The sequence below is a fragment of the Myotis daubentonii genome (genome assembly GCF_963259705.1).
Source record: "Myotis daubentonii chromosome 1 unlocalized genomic scaffold, mMyoDau2.1 SUPER_1_unloc_1, whole genome shotgun sequence".
Lineage (NCBI taxonomy): Eukaryota > Metazoa > Chordata > Mammalia > Chiroptera > Vespertilionidae > Myotis > Myotis daubentonii.
This window is the reverse complement of record NW_026775446.1, coordinates 332,205-359,379: the sequence shown is the minus strand read 5'-3', so window position 1 is coordinate 359,379 and position 27,175 is coordinate 332,205. Positions and strand designations below refer to the sequence as shown.

The window sequence follows — 27,175 nt, the reverse complement described above, 5'->3', positions numbered from 1 at the left end:
GCTCACAGATGCCACGTGATGAACAGCAACCCCACACCCTCCAGAGAGCGGGTGCTGGCTGCCGTTTCAGCTTTAGAGAAATCAGGCAGAGACAGTGCTGGTCCCAGACTGCACTTTCGAAGGGGTGGGGGCCTCCTGCCCAGAGGAAGAAGTGACCACAGTCCCAGGTTCCTGTGTCCGTATGTCCTCACCTGCCTGGGGCTGTGGGAGGATGGACACAGGGGCCACTCTCCTCTGAGAGGGAGGTGCTCACCTGCCCCCAAGGATGACGCGGTGCTTCAACTCTCTACCCAGGGTTTTGTTCCAAGAGCCATCATATTTCATTTTTAATCATTTTTCTAATTATTTAATTGTTATTATTTATTTAATTTTTATTATTAATTTTTTGTTAATCCTCACCCGAGAATATTTTTTCATTGGTTTTTAAGGAGAGACAGAGAGGAACATTGATGTGAGAGAAACACATGGATTGATTGCTTCCTGGACCAGCCCCGACTAGGGAAAGAGCTTGCAAGCAAGGCTAGTGCCCTTGACCAGAATCCAACCTGGGACCCTTCAGTCTATAGGCACACACTCTATCACCTGAGCCAAACCCTTCTTCAAGTTCTGTGGAGGATCTGATTGTGTAAAAAAAAAAGATAATTTTTCAGTCTCAAAGTAAAAGCATAATTCAAAGAAAAATCTTATTCCCAAACCCCAGAAAGTCGACATGGCCCAGGGCTGGGAAAGGAGAGCGAGAGGAAGCCCCATCCATGTGCCTCTGGGTCCTCATCAAAACCCCAGGAAGGAGGACTCTCAATCCTGGAAGCTGCCCCCAAAGGAATGGGGTCAGGATGATGGGTCCCAGGAAAGGAGTGAGGGAGGGGGGTCAGGACGGGACCCCCTGCGGCCAGCAGCCTTGAGTCCTTTCCCATCTGGGGTTGCCCCTAGGATGACAAAGTCAGGCATGCAGCCCAGGGTCCCAGCTGCACCTTATATGCAGACTCCATGCAAATGGGGCTCTCCTCCTGCTCATAAAAGGGGGCCCCTTCCAGGCATGTTGGGGAGACACCCAGAACCCAAGCGCCTGAGACAGGACCCCAGCGGCTCCACCATGGACTTGGTGCCAAGCTGCGTTTTCCTCCTGATCATTTCTCAAGGTCATTCTCAGGAGTGGGGAGCGCTGAGACCTGTGCCTGTGCCTGTTGGTGCTTCCATGTGATTCTCAGTTCACCTTGTGTCTCTGTGTTTGCAGGTGTCCAGTGTGAGGTGCAGCTGGTGGAGTCTGGGGGAGGCCTGGTGCAGCCTGGGGGGTCTCTGAGACTCTCCTGTGCAGCCTCTGGATTCACCTTTGATGATTATGGCATGAGCTGGGTCCGCCAGGCTCCAGGGAAGGGGCTGGAGTGGGTTTCTGCTATTAGTTGGAATGGTGGTAGCACATACTACGCCAAATCCGTGAAGGGCCGCTTCACCATCTCCAGAGACAACGCCAAGAACTCGCTGTATCTGCAAATGAGCAGCCTGAGAGCCGAGGACACGGCCGTGTATTACTGTGCAAGACACAGTGAGGGGAAGTCAGTGTGAGCCCAGACACTAACCTCCCTGAGGAGACAGCAGGGCTGGGCTGCAGGGAGCGTCCAGGGCACCAGGGGGCAGTAAGGACCAGCAAACCCAGGGTCCCAGCTCAGAGGCTGTCCCTGGAGGGTTGTGCAGGCTTCCTATTGGGGTCAATGCTTTCTTCCCTCCTAGTGTCCCTGGGGCAGTTCCTCTTCCTTCTTTGTGTCTTTAATTAGATTCTCTGCAGGAAAAAAGCAGGAAGTGGCTGTGTGTCAGATCTGGTTGACCTCTGACCTGTGAACTTCCTGTCACCATGTCCCTGATGGTCACTCTCTGGGTTGACAAGGAAAACGTTGTAGGGATTCCTGTCCCCTCACTGAGAGTGACGCCCCCATCCTCCACGCAGTGCTGAGCGGGAAACATGGAGTCCAGGCCCCAAACCTCACCTGAGGGTGATCAGCCCCTCCGTCTGCCCCAGGAGGATCCCTTTGGGGGCAGTTACCGACTTGCCTCTCCCTGACATGTCTGTGCATTGAGGTGTAGTGTCTGACCACTGTGGGTGCTGCCCCTCTGTGAGCCTGGAAATGGACCCAGCTCCCAGAGTGTCCCGTGATGGAGCAGGATGGAGGCCCAGTGATGGGCCCTGTCACAGCCCTCCGGGGCCCTGTTCCCTTTGGGTCTCAGAACCTGGTCCCAGGGGCCCTGTCCCAACTCCTCTCATGCTTGCCCTGGAGAACCGCCTGCATCCTGAGAACCTCCTGAAGGGAGACATGGTCCCACCCACCTCTGCTGTGCCTCTAGCTCCGCAGACACCACCCCATCCTCACCCTCTGTTCTCTGCCGCCCACACTCTCACCCCATGGGGCCTGCACAGGATGTCCCATGTGGAGGTGTCTGCCCTCTCCTTCCCGCCCTGGTAGGTTTTGACTTAAATGCACCCCCATGCCATCCCCTTGTGGACGAAAGGGGCCACACGCTGACCTGACAAGCTCAGGGGAGGCCTGCATGGCAGCCTAGCAGACTCAGAGACCTAAAATAACCACAAAGGATGGTCTGAAATTAAACTGAAACTGAAAGCAGTTATGGTGGGCAGTTACGCCCTAGGCCTGTATCTTCACTGACAAGGTCCACTTTATCGTAACTGAGCCTATCTGTCTTTTTGCATCTAAGATAACATGTCCTTGGAATATCTGGGTAACTTGTGACTTCTCTTTTTATGGAACCCCTGGGGCACAGCCAGGTGTGCTGGGCCCAGGACAGATGCAGCAGATTCCTTCATTTATCATGTTAATTGTTCCTGCACCCACCTAAGTACATGTCCATCATTTTACTTTTTATCCTATCACAGAGGTTCCCCCCACTACGCTTAATCCCACCTACTTAAATGTGTCATAAATGAATTTCATGTATAAATACGGATGTAACCCTGCCATTCTCCAGAGCACTATCTCAATTCGTTGAGGTTCTGCTTCCCAGCATATGTCGACAGTTTGGCTCAAATAAACTCACAAAAATTCTTTACAGGTTTCAATGGTTTTTTTACGTTAACACCCTCATGCCCATCTCCTGTGCCAGGACTTCCCTCAGATGCCAGGCACAGGGCCACTCAGCCATCCTGCTGAGCCCACCAGTGATCTCAGACCAATGGGGCCCCTCCTGTGTCTGTGGAGACACAGCTGAGCACTGAGCTCAGAGCACTTCCAACAGCTCACACCTGAGCTAAGGGAACGTCCAGGGCCCTGTAAGCTGCACAGCACCATGGTGGACAAGCCCATGGCCACTGGGGTCAGAGGTCAGTCAGGGAAGAACTGGGGCCTGGTCACCTATGATGTTGCCAACATCCCGCTGACCAGAGCCCAGATACACAGGGAGCTCCATGAATCCTAAAAGTGCTGGAACAGCCCAGCCAGCATGGCTCAGCGGTTGAATACCGAACTATTAACCAGGAGGTCACATTTATTCCTGGTCGGGGCACAAGTCCAGGTTGCCAACAATTTCTTCAGTGTGGGCCATGCAGGAGGCAGCCAATCAATTATTCTCTCTTATCATTGATGTTTCTGTCTCTCTTCCTCTCTATTCCTCTGTGATATCAATTAAGAAACATTTAAACAAATAAAGACATAAATGAAAATGTTGCTGGTTTGATTCACAGTATGGGAATATGTGGAAGGCAACTGATCAACACTTCTCTCTCATATCAATGTTTCTCTGTCTCCTTTCCTTTCCCTCTAAAAACAATGAACACATCCTCAGGTGAGGACAAAGAAAAAAGTATCTATACCTATACCTATGTATACATCCACAAACACATCTACATCTACATCTCTATCTCTACATTTGTATCTCTATCTCTATATCTATCTATATCTATATCTATATCTATATCTATAACTATATATCTCTGGAAGAAGAGGAACATTGATATTATCCTGAAGGAGTCACTCATTATTCCCACATCCTACCTCCTGACCACCTCCAGCAGCATAGCCCCTGGTGTGGAAGGAGAGGTCCCTGAGCGCGGAGACCAGGACCCCAAGGAGGGCCTGGTTCTCTGAGGGCACAGTCAGCACCTCCTTCCAGGAGAAGCCCCAGACCAGGACCTCCCTCACATCTTGCCCTTTGTATGTGCAGACACCTCCCATATGCAAATGCCCACACGGCCACCAGACACACACACAGTTGGCGTCCACTTAAATGCAGGGCCTCCTCACCCTGGAGAATACTTTCTGGGGGACCAGGACCTCACCTGCAAGACATGACTCCCATGTGGCTCTTCCTCTTCCTGCTGTCAGCTCCCAGATGTGAGTGACTCAGGGCTTAGATGTGAGGAGATGGGGATCCTGCATCTGAGCCCAGGACTCACTGTGCTCTCTTTGTCCCAGGTGTCCTGTCCCAGGTGCAGCTGCAGGAGTCAGGTCCAGGACTGGTGAAGCCCTCACAGACCCTCTCCCTCACCTGCTCTGTCTCTGGATTCTCCATCACAACCAGTGGTTACGCCTGGAACTGGATCCGTCAGCCCCTGGGGAAGGGGCTGGAGTGGATAGGGCGCATAAGGTATGATGGAAACACTTACTACAGCCCCTCCCTCAAGAGTCGAACCTCCGTCTCCAGAGACACATCCGAGAACCAGTTCTCCCTGCAGCTGAGTTCCGTGACCATTGAGGACACAGCCGTATATTATTGTGCGAGACACACAGTGAGGGGAAGTCAGTGTGAGCCCAGACACTAACCTCCCTGAGGAGACAGCAGGGCTGGGCTGAAGGGGGCACTCAGGCCACCAGGGGGCACTCAGGACCACCTACATGAGGACTAGCTCAGGAGCTGGGACCTGGGGGATACAGTCTCTGATGACCTGGTCAGCGGTTTTATTCTCCCGGAGTAAACACCCTCCTCCAGGACTCACTGCCTCTCCCCTTTATGCCTTATGTTTCCTTTCACACCACCCCTTGGAGGAAGTCACTTACTCCCTCTGCCCCATTGATCAGTCAGAAGGAGCCCTTAATGTTTCCTTTGGTCCCTCCTCCAGGAGACATTGCCATGTTAAGGAGGCCATTGGGGAAGTCGTTGGGCAGTGACCAGAGAAACGTTACTGCAACCCCAGAAATCAATAAGCTCAGCTGTGCTAACAAAGGGACAGTCTTCTGTCAAGAGCTTCTGTTGGATGAAACACACATGGGCTTTAATCTCACAGAAAGGAGAGGGTAGAACTGGTCTGTATTTTGGAATTGAGGAGCCTAAGAAAATAACATCTGAAATGAATAATACATGGAGTAAGAATAACACTGCAGATTAAACATACATGAACTTTAGGAAGTCTAAGGAAAATCCCCAAAATAGAACACAAGATGAATTTTCTACAAAATAACCAAGTGTCGGGAATGTAAGAGACAATAAAGCAGTCTAATATCCATAATAATAAAAGCATAATGTGCAAATCGACCAAACCGCCCAACAGCAGAACGACCGTCCAGACGACCTTCCAGATGACCACGCAATGACACGCACTGGCACCAGGCCAACCAGCGTGGGTGCAACAATTGGGCGGGGGCTCCGCCATCACCACATGATCGCCCTACAGACAGAGGCCCAGGCCACCCGCTGGTGGTTCTGTGGCAGGTGAGCGGGGTCTCTCTCTGCGAGGTGATTGATCTGGGAGCACCACAATCGATCACCCCACAGAGGGAGGCCCAGGCCAGCCAAACAATCACACCCCATGCCTGTTGCCCACAGAGGGAGGTGACCAGTGGCAGGGGAAGGAGGGCAGAGCCATAGAGATGGCAAGCAGTGGCAGTGGGGTGGGGGGGGCAAGCTGCCAGAGCCAGAGAGAGAAAAGCCCCTGTAGGTCCTGTACACTGGCCAGGCAAAAGGATCCTACCCAAGGGGTCCTGGATTGAGAGAGGGCACAGGCCTGGCTGAGTGATACCAGTCTCCCATGCATGAATTTCACGCACTGGGCTCTAGTCTATACTAATAAAAGGGTAGCATGTAAATTGGTTGGGATACCCTCACAGTAATGACCGAACAGCAGGCTGCATGGGGTGAGCAGGTCGGCAGGGGGCTTAGTGAGAGATGACCAAACAACTGAACAGTAGGCTGTGTGGGGTGACCAGGCCAGCAGAGGGGGCAGTGAGGGGCAACCAGACCGGCAGGGAGGGGGGCAGTTGGTGGTGACCAGACTGGCAGGGGAGGCAGTTGGCAGTGACCAGGCCAGAAAGGGGGGGTCACTGAAGGGCAGCAAGACTGGAAGAGGGAGACAGTGAAGGGCGACCAGACCAGTGGGAGGGATGGGGGGGTTGGGAGCAACCAGGCAAGCAGAGTGGGGCATTTAGAGGCGACCAGGCCAGCAGGGGGGGGACAGTGAGGGGCGATCAGGCCAGCAGAAGGTCATTTAGGGGGATCAGGCAGGTGAGCAGTTAGGAGCCAGCAGTCCCAGAATGTGAGAATGTGAGAGGGATGTCCTACTGCCGATTTAAGCCTGATCCCCGTGATCAGGCTTTAACCGGCAGTCAGACATCCTCTAAAAGGTCCCGGATTGGAGAGGGTACAGACTGAGCTGAGGGGACCCCCGCCATCGTGCATGAATTTTGTGCACTGGTCCTCTAGTCTATATATATAAAATCCTAAACAACTGAACAACCATTTCACCGGTCGCTATGATGTACACTGACCACCAAGGGGAAAACACTCAACTCAGGAGCTTCACCCTGGAGGTCAGTGCGCTCTCACAGCAGGAGCGCTGCTCAGCTGACTGACAGAGACTCGGCTTACAGCTAGTGAGTGGAGCTGGAGCAGCACAAGCCTTTCCCGCCTCCACGGCAGCATGCTACCAAGTGACATCAGTTGCAGCAGGGCCGGTATCAGCTACAGTGGCTTGGCACCCGGCGTGGCACCCGGCGTGGGCTGAGGTTCCTCCCAGGCCACTTTCTGCTTGGCGCACTTCTACAAACCTCAGGAGATGTCGAACTGCTAGTGTTGGCCTGATCCCCACAGGCCCCAAGGGGTCCCGAATTGCGAGAGGGTGCAGGCCAGGCTGAGGAACCACATGGTGCACTACTCTGTGCACTGGGCCTCATTATATATATGTCATTGGAATCCCAGAAAGAGGAGAAAAGGTGCCAAGATAAACGTTTGAAGAAATTATTGCAAATAGTTTTTCAGAATTTGATGGAAACTATAAAGACATCTAAGAACACCAAAGTACTCCCATAAGAAGGAAAATAAAAAAAATTAAATCGAGGCACAATAAAGTCAAACTGGTGAGAAAGATAAAATGCCCAAGGGCAGCAAAGAAAAAAACCACACATGAGTCAAGGAACAAGATTAATAAAAACATCAAAGTTCACATGAAAAACTACCAAAACCAGAAGACAATGGAGTGACGACTCTACAGAGCTGAAGGAACATCAACGTAGAATTCTAAACTGACAGAAAATCTATTTCAAAACTGGATGAAAAAAATTACAAAATATCAAATTGTGTGAGATACAGCTAGAGCAGTGCTTGGAGGGAAATGTATAGCACTAAATGCCTATGTTAGAAAAGAATAAAAATCTTTAAATCAATAATCTAAGCCTCTACTTTAAAAGATTGGAAAAGGGTGAGAACCAATTTAGAGGCAGAGCTAAATGAATGTTTTCACTGCCTCCTCCCACAACCACGTGAAATGCACAACTAAAATTGAGAACAGCCATCTTTTCAGACTAGGAAGGTAAAGAAGAAAGCTCACTGAGACTGGTAGGAAGAATGGAGGCTGGGAACAGACCAATCCAACACCCACATGTGGTGTGATTTTAATTGGCAGGAATATCTCAGCTTTGGAGGCCTCCTGTGAGGGAGGGTAAGCAAAGGGTAACAACCCCAAACAAGACACCCAACCCAGGGTTCCAGAGCTGGGAACAGAAGTCTTCCGAGCTTCAGGTTTTAAAAACCAGATACCATTGTCTCTGAGTGACATGGAGGCAGAAGGAGACCCAGGCTGTTTCTCTTAAAGGGCCAGCACAGGAACTTTACAGGGTCCTGCTTCCTCTGAGCTCCGGGGGCAGGCGGTGGGATTAGGGGATCCAGGGACATACAGGGAAGAACTGGATTGTCTGGTATTTGAGGCAGGAAATACAGGTGTCTTGCTCCCAGACGGGGCTGCTCCTAGGAGGTCATTGCTTCTGTGCTGGGACCTCAGCTCTCACAAAGCTGCCTTGAAGCCATATCTGAGTTTCCATTAGTGTGGCTCACACAGTTTGCTCTTCCTGGTGATTCCCTGAGAACCCACCCCATCCAAATTGCAGCCCCACCCAAGCTGTCTGCAGCAGCCTTTTCATATGAATGGCTTGTCCTGGCTCAGGCTTCAGACTCTTCTAAAATCTCTCAAACAAGCAGCAGATGGCATCAGCATGCTCCAAACCTACCAATAGGAGACCCAAGTCCTGGCATTAGCACCAGCCTGCCTTGTTTCACAACTTGTCCTGGCCTGTGCACTTCCATGCCCAACACAAGCAGCAGCCATCTGAAGATCCCCCTGTAGCTCCTGCTTGGTGGACCCAGGCTTTGGCTGACTTTGCACCTCCCAGGAGGCGCTAGAGCAGCCGTGGGCAAACTACAGCCCGCGGGCCGGATCCGGCCCGTTTGAAATGAATAAAACTATTGAAAAAAAAGACCGTACCCTTTTATGTAATGATGTTTACTTTGAATTTATATTAGTTCACACAAACACTCCATCCATGCTTTTGTACCGGCCCTCCGGTCCAGTTTAAGAACCCATTGTGGCCCTCAAGTCAAAAAGTTTGCCCACCCCTGGCCTAGAGCCACAGCAGCTGTTGGACAGCTTTAGACCACACCAGATTACAATTCCACACATTCAGGAGTAGGAGAAGGAGGAGATGGAGGAGGAGGAGGAGGAGGAGGAGGAGGAGGAGGAGGAGGAGGAGGAGGAAGATGAGGAGGGGGAGGAAGAGAAGAAGAAGAAAATATGAACAAAGCCATAGCCTGTTTGGCTCAGTGGGTAGAGCATTGACCTGCTGACTGGAGGGTTCCCGGTTTGTTCTGGTCAGGTGCACATGGCTGGATTGCGGGCATGCAGAAGATGGCTGATCAGTGATTCTCTGTCATCATTGATGTCTCTCTCTCTCTCTCTCTCTCTCTCTCTCTCTCATCCTTCCACTCTGAAATCAATTAAATATAAAAAATAGAAAATATGAACAAGATAATGGCATTAAATACATATGTATCAACAATTGAACTTAAGAACTAAAATAAATGAACAAAGTATATAATTACAAAGTTATCTGATGAATAAATAGAACCAGAGGCATGGAAACATGGAACAGAATGACGAAACACAGAAGAAGAGGGAAGGGAGAGCAGAAAGAGGTGAACAAATAACTCATATGAATATGCACTAACTATGGACACAGATAGGGGGTGGTGAAAGCCAGGGGTGGGGCAGGAATGGGGTGGAAGGTTGATATGGGGGTACCGAGGGGTTATACTCTCAATAGCAAGGATTTATTTTAAAAAGAAATTAGAAAAGGAAGATCAAAATCATCTAAAATCAAGCAAAAGGAAGGTAAAATAAAGATGAAGAGAGATTCATGAAATCAAAACAGAAAACAACCAATGATTCCAACAGCTGAATCTTTGAAAAGATCAATAAAACTAACCCATTGCTAACAAGACTGGCAAAGAGACAAATGACCAATATCAGAAATTAATTCGGAGAATAAACACATTCCCCACTGCATTCTTATGAGACCAGCATTCCTTGTGCAGTCAGTACAGAGAAAGAGTAAACTACAGACTGAAATCCCTTGTTAACATATTTACTAAAATCCTCAACAGAAGATTAGCCAATCCTACCAACAATATAAGAAAATCATACTACATCATGGCAAAGCAGGAATTATCCCAACAATTCAAAGCTGATTCAATATTTTTAAATCATCTGATTTAACCAAAAGAATCAACTGTGTAAATAAGAGAAGACACATTGTCATTAAAATTCATACAGAAAAGTGTGTACAAAGCACAGCTCCATTCATGATTAAATGCTTAGGGCACATGGGATAAAGGGGCCCTTCCTCACTCTGACCATGGTACTCCTGGAGCTGATGTCACACGCGATTGTGGGAAGTTACATGATTCCCTCAGATGGGGACAGAGTCAAAAAGGCCCACTCTTGCCACTTCTATTCAACATTGTCCTTGACGTGTTCACAAGAGCAATAAGACAGGAAAATGCATAGAGACATTCAAATGTGAGCCAGCACACAAGGTGTCCCTACTTGCAGGTGACATGTCCATCTATGAAGAAAACTCAGAAGAATCTACTTCACAATCCCGGGTGAATACACAGAAATGGGTCTATTTGGAGACTTATCATAACTGCAGTGGTGCTGCCCGTGCGGGGCTGACAAAGCAGCAGATAAGGGGACAGAACTGAGTTCTTGCGGGAAACCGTCTCCAGAAACACAGCTGTTCACAGAGGTGCAGCCTCAGGAGGGACTTGGCAGCACCACTGGTCACCAGAGTTCACCCTGAATCCCCTGGTGCCTGGAGGGGCCACGCGTGTTTGCTCCTTGAGCTGATCCCAGGGAACAGGAACCCTCCCGCCTCTTCAGGACAGGAAGGAGGTTTGCACTGGGAGCCAGGAGCCCCTGAAGCCTGGCTGCCCCCTTCCCCCACAGAAGCGGGGAGAGGGTGCCCCCTAGTGGTCCCACCTCAGAGTGGGTTCCAAGGTCCCCAGAAAACACGCTGGGGTGTAAGCTGGGGAGGCCTCAGTGAGCTTTTACTGACACTGAAACCTCCATGCGTGTTGCAGGGAGGGAGGGAGGGAGTCCCTGTCTCCTCCTGGCTACTGGGAACACGGATTTTTTCCCCATTTAGGTTTGTGTTTCCCTCAGCCTCACGGGGCCTGACCAGCTGGCTCAGGCGGGTCCCCCACAGCGAGGCCCCACATCCGCCTGCAGGAGAGGGGGTCTGGGTGGTTTTTCGTCTTGAAGTCTCTGGAGAGAGGTTCCAGCCCAGCTCCCCGTGCACCCCTGTGTCCTGGCACCTGGGGCTGCCCCTTCTGGGGGCCTCTCCATCCTAGTTCCCCTCGTCCCGGCAACACAGACACCCCCAGGTCTGCTGGTCCACCCGGCAGGACCCTGGCTGCCTGCATGTGGGGGCCTCCACAGTGTTAACTAGACCTGGGGGGGGGGCCCTGCCCGAGTGCCTCAGTGGATAGAGCGTCAGCCTGGGGACTGATGGGGCTCGGGTTTGATTCCTGTTAAGAGCAGGGACCTCCATTGCAAGCTCGATCCCTGCCTGCAAGAGGCAACTACTCAATGTGTCTCTATGGGTTCTCCCTCTCCCTTCCCTTCCACTTTCTCTAAAAATAAGTGGGAAATATCCTCGGGTGATGATGAACAAGACTAACTGAATCAAGGAATCTTATTTTAAAAAAAAAAAAAAATAGAAGAAATGGTAAGAGGTCACCCCAGAGCCGCCCAGTGTTGCTCATTGGTTGAGCTTCGACCTATGAACCAAGAGGTCAGGGTTGGAATCCTGGTCAGGGCACTTGCCTGTGCTACAGCCTGACCGCAGTGGACGGCCTGCAGGAGGCAACTGATCGATGATTCTCTCTCATCATTGATGTTTCTATCTCTCTTGCCCCGCCTTTCTTCTTTGAAATAAAAAAAAATATATTTTAAAATAAGAATAAAATGTGAAAAGGAAGAGAGAATTAAGGCATCCTGGTGTTTGACCTGCCCATGCCCCACCCTCCCCAGCATGACTGCACTCTCCAAGTGGTGGTGGCCTTCCCAGAGGAACAAGTGACCAAAGTCCCAGATTCCTGTGTCCGTCTGTCCTCACCTAGTGCTGTGGGAGGATGGACACAGGTGGCTGCTGTCCTCTGAGATGGGAGGTGCTCACCTGCCCCCAAGGACAACTGGTCCCTCAACTCTCTACCCAGGATTTTGCTTCCCAGAGCGAACATATTCTTTTTTTCATCCTCACCCCAGGACACTTTGTCATTGCTTTTCAGGGAGAGAGTGGAAGGGAGGGAGGGGAAGAGAGAAACATTGAAATGAGAGAAACACATCAATTGGTTGCCTCCTGCACAAGCTCTGACCAGGGCAAGGGCCAGGGAGGAGCCTACAACCCAGGTATGTGGCCTTGACCAAAATCAAACCCAAGACCCTTTGGTTCCCAGGGGTACGCTCTATCCACTAAGGAAAACCGGCCAGGGCTAGGACTCCACTTTATTTATTTATTTATTTATTTATTTATTTACATTTAATAATTTTTTTTATTATTGAAAGTATCACATATGTCCCCTTTCCCACTGCCCCATAAATCCTAAGTAGCCAGCCAGCCCCCACCACCCAACAGGGCTCCATGTGTAAATGATGGAAATTCTCCCACATTGAGAGTCTGGGAAACAGGACTTTTGCACATGAACAGCAGGAAAGTTAAGAGAAATGTGTGGGTTAAGGAGGGAGCTGTGAGCTTGTGGGAGTGGCAGCAGGTTTGGGACAGAGGCTGCGGCCACAGCGTCCAGTCCAGCCTATCTGCCTCCTCACATGTAGAGGTTGGAGTTTTGTGGAGGATCTGATTGAGGAAAATAACAAGGAGAATCTTTCAGTCTCAAAATAACAGCATCATCCAATGCACATTCTTATTCCCAAACCCCAGAAAGACAACATGGCCCACGGCGGGTGAAGGAGAGCGAGAGGAAGCCCCATCCACGTGCCTCTGGGGGAGAACCTCTGGGTCCTCACTAAAACCTCAAGGAAGGAGGACTCTCAATCTTGGCAGCTGCCCCCAAAGGAATGGGGTCAGGGTGACGGGTCTCAGGAAAGGAGGGAGGGAGAGGGGTCAGCACAGGACCCCTTGTGGCCAGCATCCTTGAGTCCTTTCCCATCTGGGGTCGCCCCTAGGATGACAAGGTCAGACATGCAGCCCTGGGTCCCAGCTGCACCTTATATGCAGACTCCATGCAAATGGGGCTCTCCTCCTGCTCATAAAAGGGGCCCTTGCCCGGCATGTTGGGGAGACACCCAGAACCCAAGCGCCTGAGACAAGACCCCAGCGGCTCCACCATGGACTGGGTGCCAAGCTGCGTTTTCCTCCTGATCATTTCTCAAGGTCATTCTCAGGAGTGGGGAGCGCTGAGACCTGTGCCTGTGCCTGTTGGTGCTTCCATGTGATTCTCAGTCTACCTTGTGTCTCTGTGTTTGCAGGTGTCCAGTGTGAGGTGCAGCTAGTGGAGTCTGGGGGAGGCCTGGTGCAGCCTGGGGGGTCTCTGAGACTCTCCTGTGCAGCCTCTGGATTCACCTTCAGTAGCTATGGGATGCACTGGGTCCGCCAGGCTCCCGGGAAGGGGCTGGAGTGGGTTTCTGCTATTAGTAGTGGTGGTAGCACATACTACGCCAACTCCGTGAAGGGCCGCTTCACCATCTCCAGAGACAACGCCAAGAACTCGCTGTATCTGCAAATGAGCAGCCTGAGAGCCGAGGACACGGCCGTGTATTACTGTAGGACACACAGTGAGGGGAAGACAGTGTGAGCCCAGACACAAACCTCCCTTAGGAGACAGCAGGCTGGGCTGCAGGGAGCGTCCAGGACACCAGGGGGCGCTCAGGACCAGCAAACCCAGGTCCCAGCCAGAGGCTGTCACTGGAGGGTTGTGCAGGCTTCCTATTGGGGTCAATGCTTTCTTCCCTCCTGGTGTCCCTGGGCCAGTTCCTCTTCCTTCTTTGTGTCTTTAATTAGATTCTCTGCATGAAAGAAGCAGGAAGTGACTGTTGTCAGATCTGCTTGACTTCTGATCTGGGTCCTTCCTGTCACCAAGTCCCTGATGGTCACTCTCTGGTTTGACAACGCAAACATTGTAGGGATTCTGGTCCCCTCACCGAGATCTAAGTCCACCACGCTCAAAACAGTGCTAGGAGGGGAACATGGAGTCCAGGCCCCAAACCTCACCTGAGTGTGATCAGCCCCTTGCTCTGCCCCAGGAGGAACCCTTAGGGGTAAGTTAGCTGCTTGCCTCTCACTGACATGGCTGCACATGGAGGTGTGGGGTCGGACCCTGTGGCACTGCCCCTCTGAGATTCTGGAAGTACCTACCTCTCTCTGAGCCCCAGAGGGAGCCTGGAAGCCCTGCTGGGTACTGCTCCCCGTGGGTCTCAGAACCTGGTCCCAGGGGACCTGTCCCAACACCAGACTGGCTTCCCCTGGGGAACCACCTGCATCCTGAGAACCTGCTGAAGGGAGACATGGTCCCACCCACCTCTGCTGTGCCTGCAGCTCCACATTCACCATCCCATAATCACCCTCTGTCCTCTGCCACCTACACTGTCACACCATGGGGCCTGCACAGGACGTCCCGTGTGTATGTGTCTGCCCTCTCCTTCTCTCCTGGTAGGTTTTGCCTTAAATGCACCCCCACACCATCCCCTCATGCCCATCCCCTGTGCCAGGTCCTCCCTGAGATGCCAGGGCCAGGGCTACTCAGCCGTCCTGCTGAGCCCCCGTGCAGTGCCCACATGTGATTTCAGGTCATGGGGGCCCCTCCTGTGTCTGTGGGGACACAGCTGAGCACTGAGCTCAGAGCATCTCCAGGGGCCTGTGACCTGCAGAGCATCGTGGTGGACAAGCCCATGGCTACTGGGGTCAGAGGGCAGTCAGGGAAGGGCTGGGGCCTGGTCACCTATAATGTTGTCAACGTACTGCCCACCAGAGCCCAGGTACACAGGGAGCTCTGTGAACCTTGAAAGTGCAGGGACAGCCTGGCCAGCATGGCTCAGAGGTTGAGCATCGACTTAAAAACCAGGAGGTCATGGTTCAATTCCCAGTCAGGGCACATACCTAGGTTTTGTGCAACATCCCCTGTTTGTGTGTGCAGAACACAGCCAATCAATGGTTCTCTCTTATCATTTATTGTTCTATCTCTCTTTCCCTCTCTCTTCTTCTATGATATCAATTAAAAATATTTAAATAAATACATAAATAAATAATAAAATTGATGCAGTTTTGATTCACAATATGGGCACATATGTGAGGGAACTGATCAATATGTCTCTCTCACATCGTTGTTTCTCTCCTCTCTTTCTCCTTTCCTTACCCTCAACAATCAATGAACACATCATCAGGTGAGAATAAAGTAAACAATACATATATATCTATACCTATATGTACATCTACCAATACATCTACATCTACCTCTACATCTCTATCTTTATATCTATATCTATATCTATATCTATATCTATATCTATATCTATATCTATATCTATATCTATATCTATATCTATATCTATAGATATAGATATAGATATATATATATCATCTATATTTATATCCATGGGAGAAGAGGCACATTGATGTTATCCCTAAGGAGTTAATAATTGTGCCCACATCCTACTTCCTGACCACCTCCTGCAGCATAGCCCCTGCTGTGGAAGGAGAGGTCCCTGGGCACGGTGACTAGGACCCCAAAAAGGGCTTGGTTCTCTGAGGGCACAGTCAGCACCTCCTTCCAGAAGAATCCCCAGGAAACCAGAACCTCCCTCACCTCTTGCCCTTTGTATGTGCAGACACCTCCCATATGCAAATGACCACATGGCCACCAGACACACACACAGTTGGCGTCCACTTAAATGCAGGGCCTCCTCACCCTGGAGAATACTTTCTGGGGGACGAGGACCTCACCTGCAAGACATGACTCCCATGTGGCTCTTCCTCTTCCTGCTGTCAGCTCCCAGATGTTAGTGACTCAGGGCTTAGATGTGAGGAGATGGGGATCCTGCATCTGAGCCCAGGACTCACTGTGTTCTCTCTGTCCCAGGTGCCCTGTCCCAGGTGCAGCTGCAGGAGTCGGTCCCAGGAGTGGTGAAGCCCTTGCAGACCCTCTCCCTCACCTGCACTGTGTCCGGAGGCTCAGTCACCAGCAGTTACCGGTGCAACTGGATCCACCAGCCCCCAGGGAAAGGGTTGCAGTGGATGGGGTGGTGGACAGGAAGCACAAGTTATAACCCAGCATTCCAGGGCCGCATCTCCATCACTGCTGACAGGGCCAGGAACCAGTTCTCCCTGCAGCTGAGCTCCGTGACCACGGAGGACACAGCCGTGTATTACTGTGCAAGACACAGTGAGGGGAAGTCAGTGTGAGCCCAGACACAAACCTCCCTGAGGAGACAGCAGGGCTGGGCTGCAGGGAGCGTCCAGGACACCAGGGGGCGCTCAGGACCCACAGCACAGAGAGCAGCCTCAGGAGCAGGGGCAGAGGGAGGTGGGAGGGAAGGGCCTTCCTGTTGGGCACAGGGATTTCCTCTCAAGCTCTCAGCTGCCTCCAGGGATGTCTCTTCCTTCTTATGTCCTCCCTGCAGACAACAGTGAAGAAGGGACATTGTGTTTGCAGGTGACTTTTTCACTGTCTTTTCAATGTTTCACTGATGAGTGTGAACTCTGCAGCTGGGTTGCTGCGATTGGGCTGTGTGTACAGCTCTGCCTCCCTCCCGGGGGTCACAGCTCCTCAGTGTCTGACTCTGTGTGTGCCCTCGCCCTCCTGGTTCCAGGGAGATCACAGGGCCCTCCCTCTGCTGAAAGGCCTGAGCTCACTCAGGGCTGGTGGACCTCGCACATCCTCTCTGGGTCCACATTGACCCCCAGAAGAGCTGTCAGCTCAGTCCACCAAACACAGGGAGCCCCACATCCATCCACAGGAGGGACCCTGCTGTCCATCAGGAAGCAGTGCTAACCCCACAGCGGGGACAGGTGACCTTGAGGCTGGGATGTGCATCATCGAACTCCTCCTCCACCTTTACCCCTGGATCCAAGGTTTTCTAGCTTCACTCTGGGTGAGATGTGCATCGGGAGCATGTTGGAAGCCGAGGAGCGTCCATGGGACCCCCTGCGTCCATACCGTCCTCTCACTACTTACCCAAGAAACAAAGTCACACAGACACATAGTCACAAACACACACACACACACACACACACAGTCACACAGTCACACACACACACACACACACACACAGTTACACACACACAGTTACACACGCAGTCACACAAACAGAGTTACACACTCCTTTCTGGAAAAGACATGCATTCACACATGAGCAGTGATACAAAACTGTTGGTGTCCTTATACACTATACTTTATGAATTCTATATAAGAAAATGGGGTTATCTCTAGCCCATTTGCCTGAGTGGGTAGAGCATTGGCCTGCAAACTGAAGGGTCCTGTGTTTCATTCCGGTCAAGGGCACATACCCCAGTGGGTGACATGCAGGAGGAAGCCAAACAATGATTCTCTCTCATCATTGATGTTTCTATCTCTCCTTCCTTCTCCCTTCCCCTCTGAAATCAATAAAGATATATTTCTTTTTAATATTTTTAAAAGAAAAAATGGGGTTAGATTTTGTTTTCTTGCAGGCCATATGAAATAAATATGTGGTCTGCAAGAAACTATCACTTCAACACTGACCATAACTTGTGAAGATCAACAGTTCTCAGTCCCCTTAGTAGGAACTAAAATTAGGAATTTAATCCAAACTCTGGTAGATTGCTACAAATTTTAAAATATAATTGAAGTAATAGTGAAAACCTTCCAAACAAAAGTCAAGGACCAAATGGACTCAAGGGTGAATTCTACCAGAACTTAAAATAGGAATTGATAACTTTCTAATCAACTCTTCTTAAGTCTTCCAAGAATTAAGGAAAGAGACAACACTTCCAAACAGAGTTCTTGAGGTGACCATTACACTCATATCAAAGTCAAGTAGAAACATACAAAATGACAGGTCAATATTCCTCATGAAATTACATGAAAAAACCCTCAAAAATATGCTAAGAAACTAAACTGCACAGTAAAAGGGTCATTTTCCACGATTAAGTGGGAAACTGTCCTAGCATGCAAGGATGGTTCAACGTAAGTAAAACAGTAACTGTGCTATATCTCATCCACAGAATGAAAGATAAAGTATATGGTCATATAAATAGATACAGAATAAAGCCTTTAAAATTGAAAATCGCTTCAGAATTAAAATTCTTAGCAGATTAGGTGTAGAAGTGATGGACCTCAATATACTAAAGGCCACATTTGAAAAGCCAACAAGTGACATCACACTACACAGAGAAAATTACAAAGCTTTTCTTCTTACATTAGGACCAAGACAAGGGCTCCCCTGTGACTACTTCTATTTGTCAAAAAGAGAAGTCCTTCTCAGAATAATTAGGCAAGGAAAGGAAATTCCAAATGTCTAAATCAGAAATAAATGAGTTAAAATATTTCTCCTTACTGTAAGCAGATGGCAGGATCTTGTACACAGAAAACCCTAAAAAATGTATGAGGAGCTAATAGAACTAGAATTCAGGAAAGATATGATACAAAACCAACACACAAATGGCTTGTGCCCCTGCATCCTCTCAACAGAGTGTCTTCATGACTCTAGGAAACATGTGGGCTGTTTCAGAAGAAAATGACAGAAGAAAACTTGAACTGGCTACGCAAGTAGGAGATGACAACCTAATGAAACAAGAACATCACCCATTATGTTCCAAGGTGGCTCTGCCCCAATGTGGCACTGGGTCAGGTGCAGGCTCCAGTTGACCCCCATCCTGTGGGGACAGGAGTCACAGGGTCACATGCAGACATCAGGCTTCCAATAACAAGATTTTCATAACCTAAACTTAATTATTCTTAAATCATTTCTGAAATCTTCCCCTCAACACACCTGGTCATGACAGAGGTCCTTCTATGTCCCAAGGCATGAAACTGGATCCACAACAGAGTCTAGAGAAGGGGTGGGAAAACTTTTGGTGAGTGAGTGCCAAAACCAGCAAAATCTTTGACTCAAAATTCTTCTGAGTACCAACCCTAATTTTTTGAGAACATGTTACGCCTACTTGATATCTCTTTAGGTGTACGTATGTGAAGAGCCTTGAAGAAATAATAAAATTCATTCGAGCGGGAAAAAAACACAGTATATAATGATGAAAAATACATTTATTTTTAATGTATACATGTTATGTAAAATTATATATTTATCTAAGATGCACCTACACTCAATTTATCTGAAAAATAAAGAAGTCGATATTAAGAAAACAATTGTAAATGGAAGATTATAAGAGAGGGATTCGCGTGCCAGCAAAAGTTACTGGCGTGCTGAGGCTGTTCAATATTTCTACCTCACATCAATGTCTCTCTCTCTCTCTCCCTCTCTTTCTCACTCTCTCTCTCTCTCTCCCCTACCCATTTTTCTAAAAATCAATGAAAATATCCTAAAGTAAGGATAAAGAATATAATCTCTATATCTATACTTTTATCTATATCTAAAAATACATCTATAGTTAAGCTATACATATATTTAAAACAGTATCTAAATCAATATATATAGCTATATCTATCTATACATATATCAAAATCAATATGTATATCTCTATCTGCCTATGTATAGCCATAGGAGTAGAGGCACATTGATTTTATCCCTAAGGAGTCACTGATTGTTCCCACATCCTACTTCCTTACCACGTCCTGCAGCATAGCCCTTGGTGTGCAAGGAGAGGTCCCTGGGCACAGTGACCAGGATCCCAAGGAGGGCCTGGTTCTCTGAGGGCACAGTCAGCACCTCCTTCCAGGAGAAGCCCCACAGACCGGGACCTCCCTCACTTCTTGCCCTTTGTATGTGCAGACACCTCCCATATGCAAATGCCCACACGGCCACCAGACACACACACAGTTGGCGTCCACTTAAATGCAGGGCCTCCTCACCCTGGAGAATACTTTCTGGGGGACCAGGACCTCACCTGCAAGACATGACTCCCATGTGGCTCTTCCTCTTTCTGCTGTCAGCTCCCAGATGTGAGTGACTCAGGGCTTAGACGTGAGGAGATGGGGACCCTGTATCTGAGCCCAGGACTCACTGTGTTCTCTCTGTCCCAGGTGTCCTATCCAAGGTGCAGCTGCAGGAGTCGGGCCCAGGACTGGTGAAGCCCTCGCCAACCCTCTCCCTCACCTGCACTGTGTCTGGGGGCTCAGTCACTAGCAGTTACTGGTGGAGCTGGATCCGTCATCCCCCAGGGAAGAGGCTGGAGTGGATGGGGCGCATATGGCATGATGGAGACACTAACTACAGCCCCTCCCTCAAGAGCCGAACCTCCATCTCCATAGACACGTCCAAGAACCAGTTCTCCCTGCAGCTGAGCTCCGTGACCACCGAGGACACGGCCGTGTATTACTGTGCAAGACACACAGTGAGGGGAAGTCAGTGTGAGCCCAGACACAAACCTCCCTGAGGAGACAGCAGGGTTGGGCTGCAGGGGGCGCTCAGGACACCAGGGGGCACTCAGGACCACAGACATGAGGACCAGCTCAGGAGCTGGGACTTGGGGGATTCAGTCTCTGATGACCTGGTCAGTGGTTTTATTCTTCAGGAGTAACACCCTCCTCCAGGACTCACTGCCCCTTCCCGTTATGCCTTATGTTTCCTTTCACACCACCCCTTGGAGGTAGTCACTTCCTCTGTCCCATTGATCAGTCAGAAGCCCTTAATGTTTCCTTTGGTCCCTCCTCCAGGAGACATTGCCAGGTTAAGGAGGCCATTGGGGACGTCGTTCGACAGTGGCCAGATAGACCTTACTGCAGCCCCAGCAACCAATACGCTCGGCTATGCTAACAAAGGACAGTCTTCTGTCAGGAGCTTCTGTTGGAGAAACTCACAAGGGCTTTGTTCTAACACAAAGGAGTGGGTATAACTGAGCTGTATTTTGGATTTCTAGAGCCTAAGAAAATAACAACATCTGAAATGAATAATACATGGAGTAAGACTAACATTGCAGATTAAACATAAATGAACTTCAAGAAGTCTAAGGAAACTCTCCAAAATGGAACACAGAATAAATTTCTCTCAAAATAGCCAAGTGTCAGGAATGTAAGAGAAAATAAAGCAGTCAGATATCTCTGTAAATAAAAGCCTAAGTGCCCAAACAACCAACAACCAAATGATCATTTGAACGGTTGCTATGATGGGCACTGACCACCAGGGGCAAACACTCAATGCAGGTGCTGTCCCTCGGTGGTCAGTGCGCTCCCACAGCATGAGCACAACTCAGCTGACTGACAGATGCCAGGTTCTCCGATGTTGATCACAGCTGTGGCAGCACAATCCTCTCCTGTCTCCATGGCAGCAGACTACTGAGCGAAGGCAGGTGCTGCAGGGCCAGGATGAGCTGGAGCCGCGGGGCATCTGGCCCAGGCTCAGGTTCAGTTCTGGAAAACTGCCACTTGGTGCACTACTACATTCCTCGGGGTGTCAGACTGCCGGGTGCAGCCCGATACCCACAAGCCCCAAGGGGTCCCGAATTGTGAGAGGGTGCAGGCCAGGCTGAGGGATCACACCCATGCATGAGTCCGTGCACTGGTCCTCTAGTTTATACATGGAATTGGAATCCCAAAAGAGGAGAGAGGGGCACCAAGAAAAATGTATGAAGAGATTATGGCAAATAGTTTTTCAGAATTTGATGTAAACAATATAGAGATCTAAGAACACCAAAGACAATAAGAAGAATGAAAATAAACAACATTAAATCAAGGAACATTGAAGTCAAACTGGCGAGAGAGATAAAATGCCTAAGAGCAGTAAAGAAATAACCACACATGAGTCAAGGAACAAGATTAATAAAAACATCAACGGTTAGATGAAAAACTACCAAAACCAGAAGACAATAAAGTGACAACTCAAAGAGCTGAAGGAACATTGAGGAGTCATCAACGTAGAATTCTAAACTGGATGAAAATGAAATTACAAAATATCAAATGTTGTGACATGAAGCTAGAGCAGTGCTTTGAGGGAAATATATAGCATTCAATACTTATCTTGGAAAAGAATAAATATCTTTAAATCAATAATCTAAGACACCACTTTAAAAAATTCGAAAAGTGTGAGAACCAATGTGGAGGCAGAGGTAAATGCATGTTCACACTGCCTCCCACAACCACATGAAATGCACAAATAAAATAGAGAACAATCATCCTTCCGGACTAGGGAGGTAAAGAGAAAGCACACCCAGACTGGTAGGAAGGGTGGAGGCGGGGAGCAGGCTAGTCCAACACCCACATGTGGCGTGTGTTTAATTGGCAGGGATAGCTCAGCTCTGGAGGATTCCTGTGAGAAGCAAAGGGTCTCAGCCTCACACCAGACCCCCAACCCAAGGTTCCAGAGCTGGGAACAGAAGTCCTCATAACCTTAGGTTGTAAAAACCAGAAATGATTGTCTCTGAGTGACATGGAGGCAGCTGGAGACCCAAGCTGTTCCTCTTAAGGGGCCAGCATAAGGAACTTACAGGGTCCTGCTTCCTCTGAGCTCCGGGGGCAGGCAGGGGAATTGGGGGATCCAGGGACATATGGGGAAGAACTGGATCGTCCATCATTTGGGCAGGAACTAGAGGTGGCTTTCTCCCAGACAGGGCTGCTCCTAGGGGTCACTGTTCTGTCCTGGGACCTCCCCATCACATAGCTGTTTCCAAGCCATATCTGAGGCTCCATTAGTGTGGCTCACACAGTTTGCTCTGCCCTGGTGATTCCCTGAGAACCCACCCCATCCAAAATGCAGCCCCACCCAAATTGTTTGCAGCAGCCTTTCCATAGGAATGGCTTGTCCTGGCTCAGGATTCAGACTCTCCTAAAATCTCTCAGACAAGCAGCAGCTGGCATCAGTGTGCCCCAAACCTATCAATAAGAGACTCGGACCTGGCACTAGCACCAGCCTGCCTTGCTTCAAAACTTGTCCTCGCCTGGGCACTTTCATGCCCAACACAAGTAGCAGCCATCTGCAGATCCCCCCTGTAGCTCCTGCTTGGTGGCCCCAGGCAGTGGCTGACTTTGCACCACCCAAGAGGCCCTAGAGCAGTTATGGCGAACCTTTTGAGCTCGGCATGTCAGCATTTTGAAAAACCCTAACTCTGGTGCCATGTCACATATAGAAATTTTTTATATTTGCAACCATAGTAAAAAAAGGATTTATATTTTTGATATTTATTTTATGTATTTAAATGCCATTTAACAAAGAAAAATCAACCAAAAAAATGAGTTCGCATGTCACCTCTGACACGTGTGTCCTAGGTTCGCCATCACTGCCCTAGAGCCAGTGCACCTGGTGAACGGCTTCAGACCACACCAGATTACAACTCAACACATTCAGAAAGGGGAAAAGGAAGAGAAGGAGAAGCAGGAAAATGAAGGAGAAGTAGGAGGAGAAGAAGGAGGAGGAGGAGGAGGAGGAGGAGAAGGAGGGGGAGGAGGAGGAGGAGGAGGAGGAGGAGGAGGAGAAGGAGGGGGAGGAGGGGAAGGAGGAGGAGGTGGAGGAGGAGGAGGTGGAGGAGGAGGAGGAGGAGGAGGAAGAAGAAGAAGAAGAAGAAGAAGAAGAAGAAGAAGAAGAAGAAGAAGAAGAAGAAGAAAACAAAGCCATAGCCATGGTTTGGCTCAGTGGATAGAGCCTTGGCCTGCTGACTGAAGGGCTCTAGGTTTGAAGATAGTCAGGAGCACATGCCCATGTTGTGGGTGTGCACAAGGTGACTGAATAATGATTCTTTGTCATCATTGATGTCTCTCTCTCTCTCTCTCTCTCTCTCTCTCTCTCTCTCTCTCTCTTCCTTCCACTCTGAAATCAATCCTAACTAATAAAGAGGGAATAAGTAAATTGAACGCAACTCTGGGACAAAGATGGAGACATCCACAGCCAATAAGGATGAATATGCAAATTGACTGTCACTCCGTGAAAAAGATGGGGGCAGCTGGTCGGGGAAGCTTGTGTCATCTCCATGGCAATGATGCAAGCGTTCCGCCCCCCCCCCCCATGGAGGGCCTCTGGGTCTGCTTCTTCACCACTGCTGTGGGGGCCAGAGGTGCAGAGACACAAGCCTGCAGGTGGGCCTGGCACCCAGCAGCCCCAAGCTCCACGGCAATGCTGGGTCCACTGGGGCTGCAGCAGAGACACAAATCTGCAGGAAACCTGTGGAAAGGGAGATAAACTGTCATAACTTTATCTTCCTTTCCACAAGATGAGAAAACTGGCCCTGATTTATTTAGTGATATGGCCCTCACCTTTCTACAAGCACAGGGTATGTTATGACCACTACCAGGAAGGTCTGGTCAGAATACTGTCTCCAGAGAATAACACTACCGTGGCAAATCATCTAAGAGAGGAAACAAGCTTTTGTTTGGTTTATTCAGAAGGCCAGAGAACATGCCACCCCAACATATGCCATGTTGTTATTTTCATGATCTTGACCTGCAGATGCTTGAAAAACAGCAAATGCAAGGAGAGGCATTCACTGAAGTCTTCTGATCTGCCTAAGATCAGACCCCCCAGAGGAGCTTATATGTCATAGGTCCCCTCGATGGGAAAAGTGTCATCAGCCAGTGAAGACTGACTCCTGTCACACGACAGGAGACTAGAAGTTGACATCACACCCAAATTTTGTTACAAACTATCTCCCCCCACCCCCATTCATCTTTCCGAAAATTCATTTACTCTCTCCTAAGAGGCCTACATCTCCCGTCCACTCTCCCTAGGGAGAAGGTATTTAAATCTGTATTCTAAGACACCTTGGGGAGTTATTCATTTTTCCCTGGGATCTCCCACATATACACGAGGTACACATGTTAATGACCTTTCGTTTTTCTCTTGGTAATCTGTCTTTCATTACAAGGGCCTCCGCTAAGAACTCAGAAGGGTAGAGCAAAACTAGTTTTCCTCCTCCATAATTCTACCTCGGGAAATCAAGTTGCGGGCTGAACAGTGAGGTTGGCTCAAGTAACAGCTGAAGGGACGGATGCTTCAAGGGGTGAAAATCAATGCTATTGACATTGAAGTAGGACAGAGGTCACATGCATGGTTGCTGGTGGGAGTTTAAAGTGGTTCAACATTTTTGTAGGATGATTTGGCAAATTTGATAAAAATGTTCAAGGTATATCCAAGGGTCTTCTTCTAGGAATCTCATCTGCTGAGAAAAAGCATGAGTGCATAAGCCCTGGTCAGAACCCATGATGCTACTGTGGGCTGCCCTTCCATGATAGGAAAACCTGCTAACAACCTGCATTTTTAGGACAAGGTGGCATCTATATTAATAAAAGGGCAATATGCTAATTAGACTGAACATCTTCCAGATGACCTTCTGGACGTCCTTCCAGACAAAACGATGGTGCGGGGGGGTGGGGGGAGGAGGTCTGAGGCAGAGATGGTTAGAGGTGATCAGGTAGGCAGGGGAGAGCAGTTAGGGGAATCAGATAATCAGGGGAGAGCAGTTAGGGGGATCAGGCTGGCAAGCATATGAGCAGTTAGGAGCCAGCAGTCAAAAGGGATCATGGATTGGAGAGGGTGCAGGCTGAGGTGAGGGAACCCCCGTCCCATGCAAGAATTTCCTCCACCGTGCCTCTAGTAAAAAGATAAAAAACAGAAAATATGAACAAAATATTGGAAATACATACATATCTATCAACAATTGAATCTAAGCACCAAAATAAATGAACAAAATACCTAATGACAAAATTAACTGATGAATAAAATAGAACCGGAGACAGGGAAACGTGGAACAGAATGTCGAAACTCAGAGGGAAGAGGGAGGAGAGAGTAGAAAAGGATGAACCAAAGAACTCATATGCACATATGCGTGACCTATGGACACAGACAAGAGGGTGGTGAAGGCGGGGGTGGGGCATGAAAGGGGTGGAAGGTGGATATGGGGGTAAAAAATGGGGACACCAGTAATACTCTCAACAGCAAAGATTTTTTAAGAAAAGAAATGAGAAAAGGAAGATCAAAAGCACCCAAAGTCAAGCAGAAGGAAGGAAAAATAAAGATGAGCAGAGATTAATGAAATCAACACAGAAAAATGATAGAAAACCACCAATGATGCCAACTGCTAAATCTTTGAAAAGATCAATAAAACTAACCCAATGCTTAGAAGACTGGCAAAGAGACAAATGACCAATATCAGAAATTAATTACGAGAATAAACACATTCCCCACTGCATTCTTATGAGACTGACATTCCTTGTGCAGTCAGTACAGAGAAAGAGTAAACTACAGACTGAAATCTCTTGTTAACATATTTACTAAAATCCGCAGCAGAAGATTAGCCAATCCTACCAGCAATATAAGAAAATCATACTCCATCATGACCAAGCAGGAATTATCCCAACAATTCAGATGAGTCAATATGTTTAAATCATCTGATTTAACCCAACAGGTCAGCTGTGTAAAGAAGAGAAGTCACATGGTCATTAAAATTGATACAGAAAAGTGTGCACAAAGCACAGCTTCATTCATGATAAAACGCTTAGGGCACGTGGGATAAAGGGCCCTTCCTCACTCTGATACTGGGACTACTGGAGCTGATGTCACACTCGATTTTGGGAAGTTAATGATTCCCCTCAGATGGGGACAGAGTCAAAAAGGCCCACTCTTACCACTTCCATTCAACATTGTCCTTGACGTGTTCACAAGAGCAATAAGACAGGAAAATGCATAGAGACATTCAAATGTGAGCCCACACACAAGGTGTCCCTACCTGCAGGTGACATGTTCATCTATGAAGAAAAATCAGAAGAATCTACTTCACAATCCCGGGTGAATACACAGAAATGGGTCTATTTGATAACTTATCATAACTGCAGTGGTGCTGCCCGTGCGGGGCTGGCAAAGCAGCAGATAAGGGGACAGAACTGAGTTCCTGTGGGAAACCGTCCCCAGAAACACAGCTGTCCACAGAGGTGCAGCCTCAGGAGGGACCTGGCAGCACCCTGGTCACCAGAGTTCACCCTGAATCCCCTGGTGCCTGGAGGGGCCACGCGTGTTTGCTCCCTGATCTGATCCCAGGGAACAGGAACCCTCCCTCCTCTTTAGGACAGGAAGGAGGTTTGCACTGGGAGCCAGGAGCCCCCTGAGGCCTGGCTGCCCCCTTCCTCCCACAGAAGCGGGGAGAGGGTACCCCTAGTGGTCACACTTCAGAGTGGGTTCCAAGGTCCCCAGAAAACACGCTGGGGTGTAAGCTGGGGAGGCCTCAGTGAGCTTTTACTGACACTGAAACCTCCATGCGTGTTGCAGGGAGGGAGGGAGGGAGTCCCTGTCTCCTCCTGGCTCCTGGGAAAACGGGCTTTTTCC

At 49.1% G+C, this 27,175-nt stretch overlaps 2 gene segments (V, D, J or C); both read left to right on the top strand.

Moving 5' to 3' along the window:
• The first annotated feature begins 1,052 nt into the window (after positions 1–1,052).
• Positions 1,053–11,926, top strand: LOC132225696 (immunoglobulin heavy variable 3-20-like). The segment is given in 4 exon segments: positions 1,053–1,139; positions 1,235–1,541; positions 4,525–4,708; positions 11,798–11,926. Coding segments are annotated over 4 exon segments (666 nt in total).
• A 7,903-nt stretch (positions 11,927–19,829) lies between these two features.
• Positions 19,830–24,040, top strand: LOC132225738 (immunoglobulin heavy variable 4-4-like). The segment is given in 3 exon segments: positions 19,830–19,875; positions 19,957–20,267; positions 23,999–24,040. Coding segments are annotated over 3 exon segments (399 nt in total).
• The last annotated feature ends 3,135 nt before the right edge of the window (positions 24,041–27,175 follow it).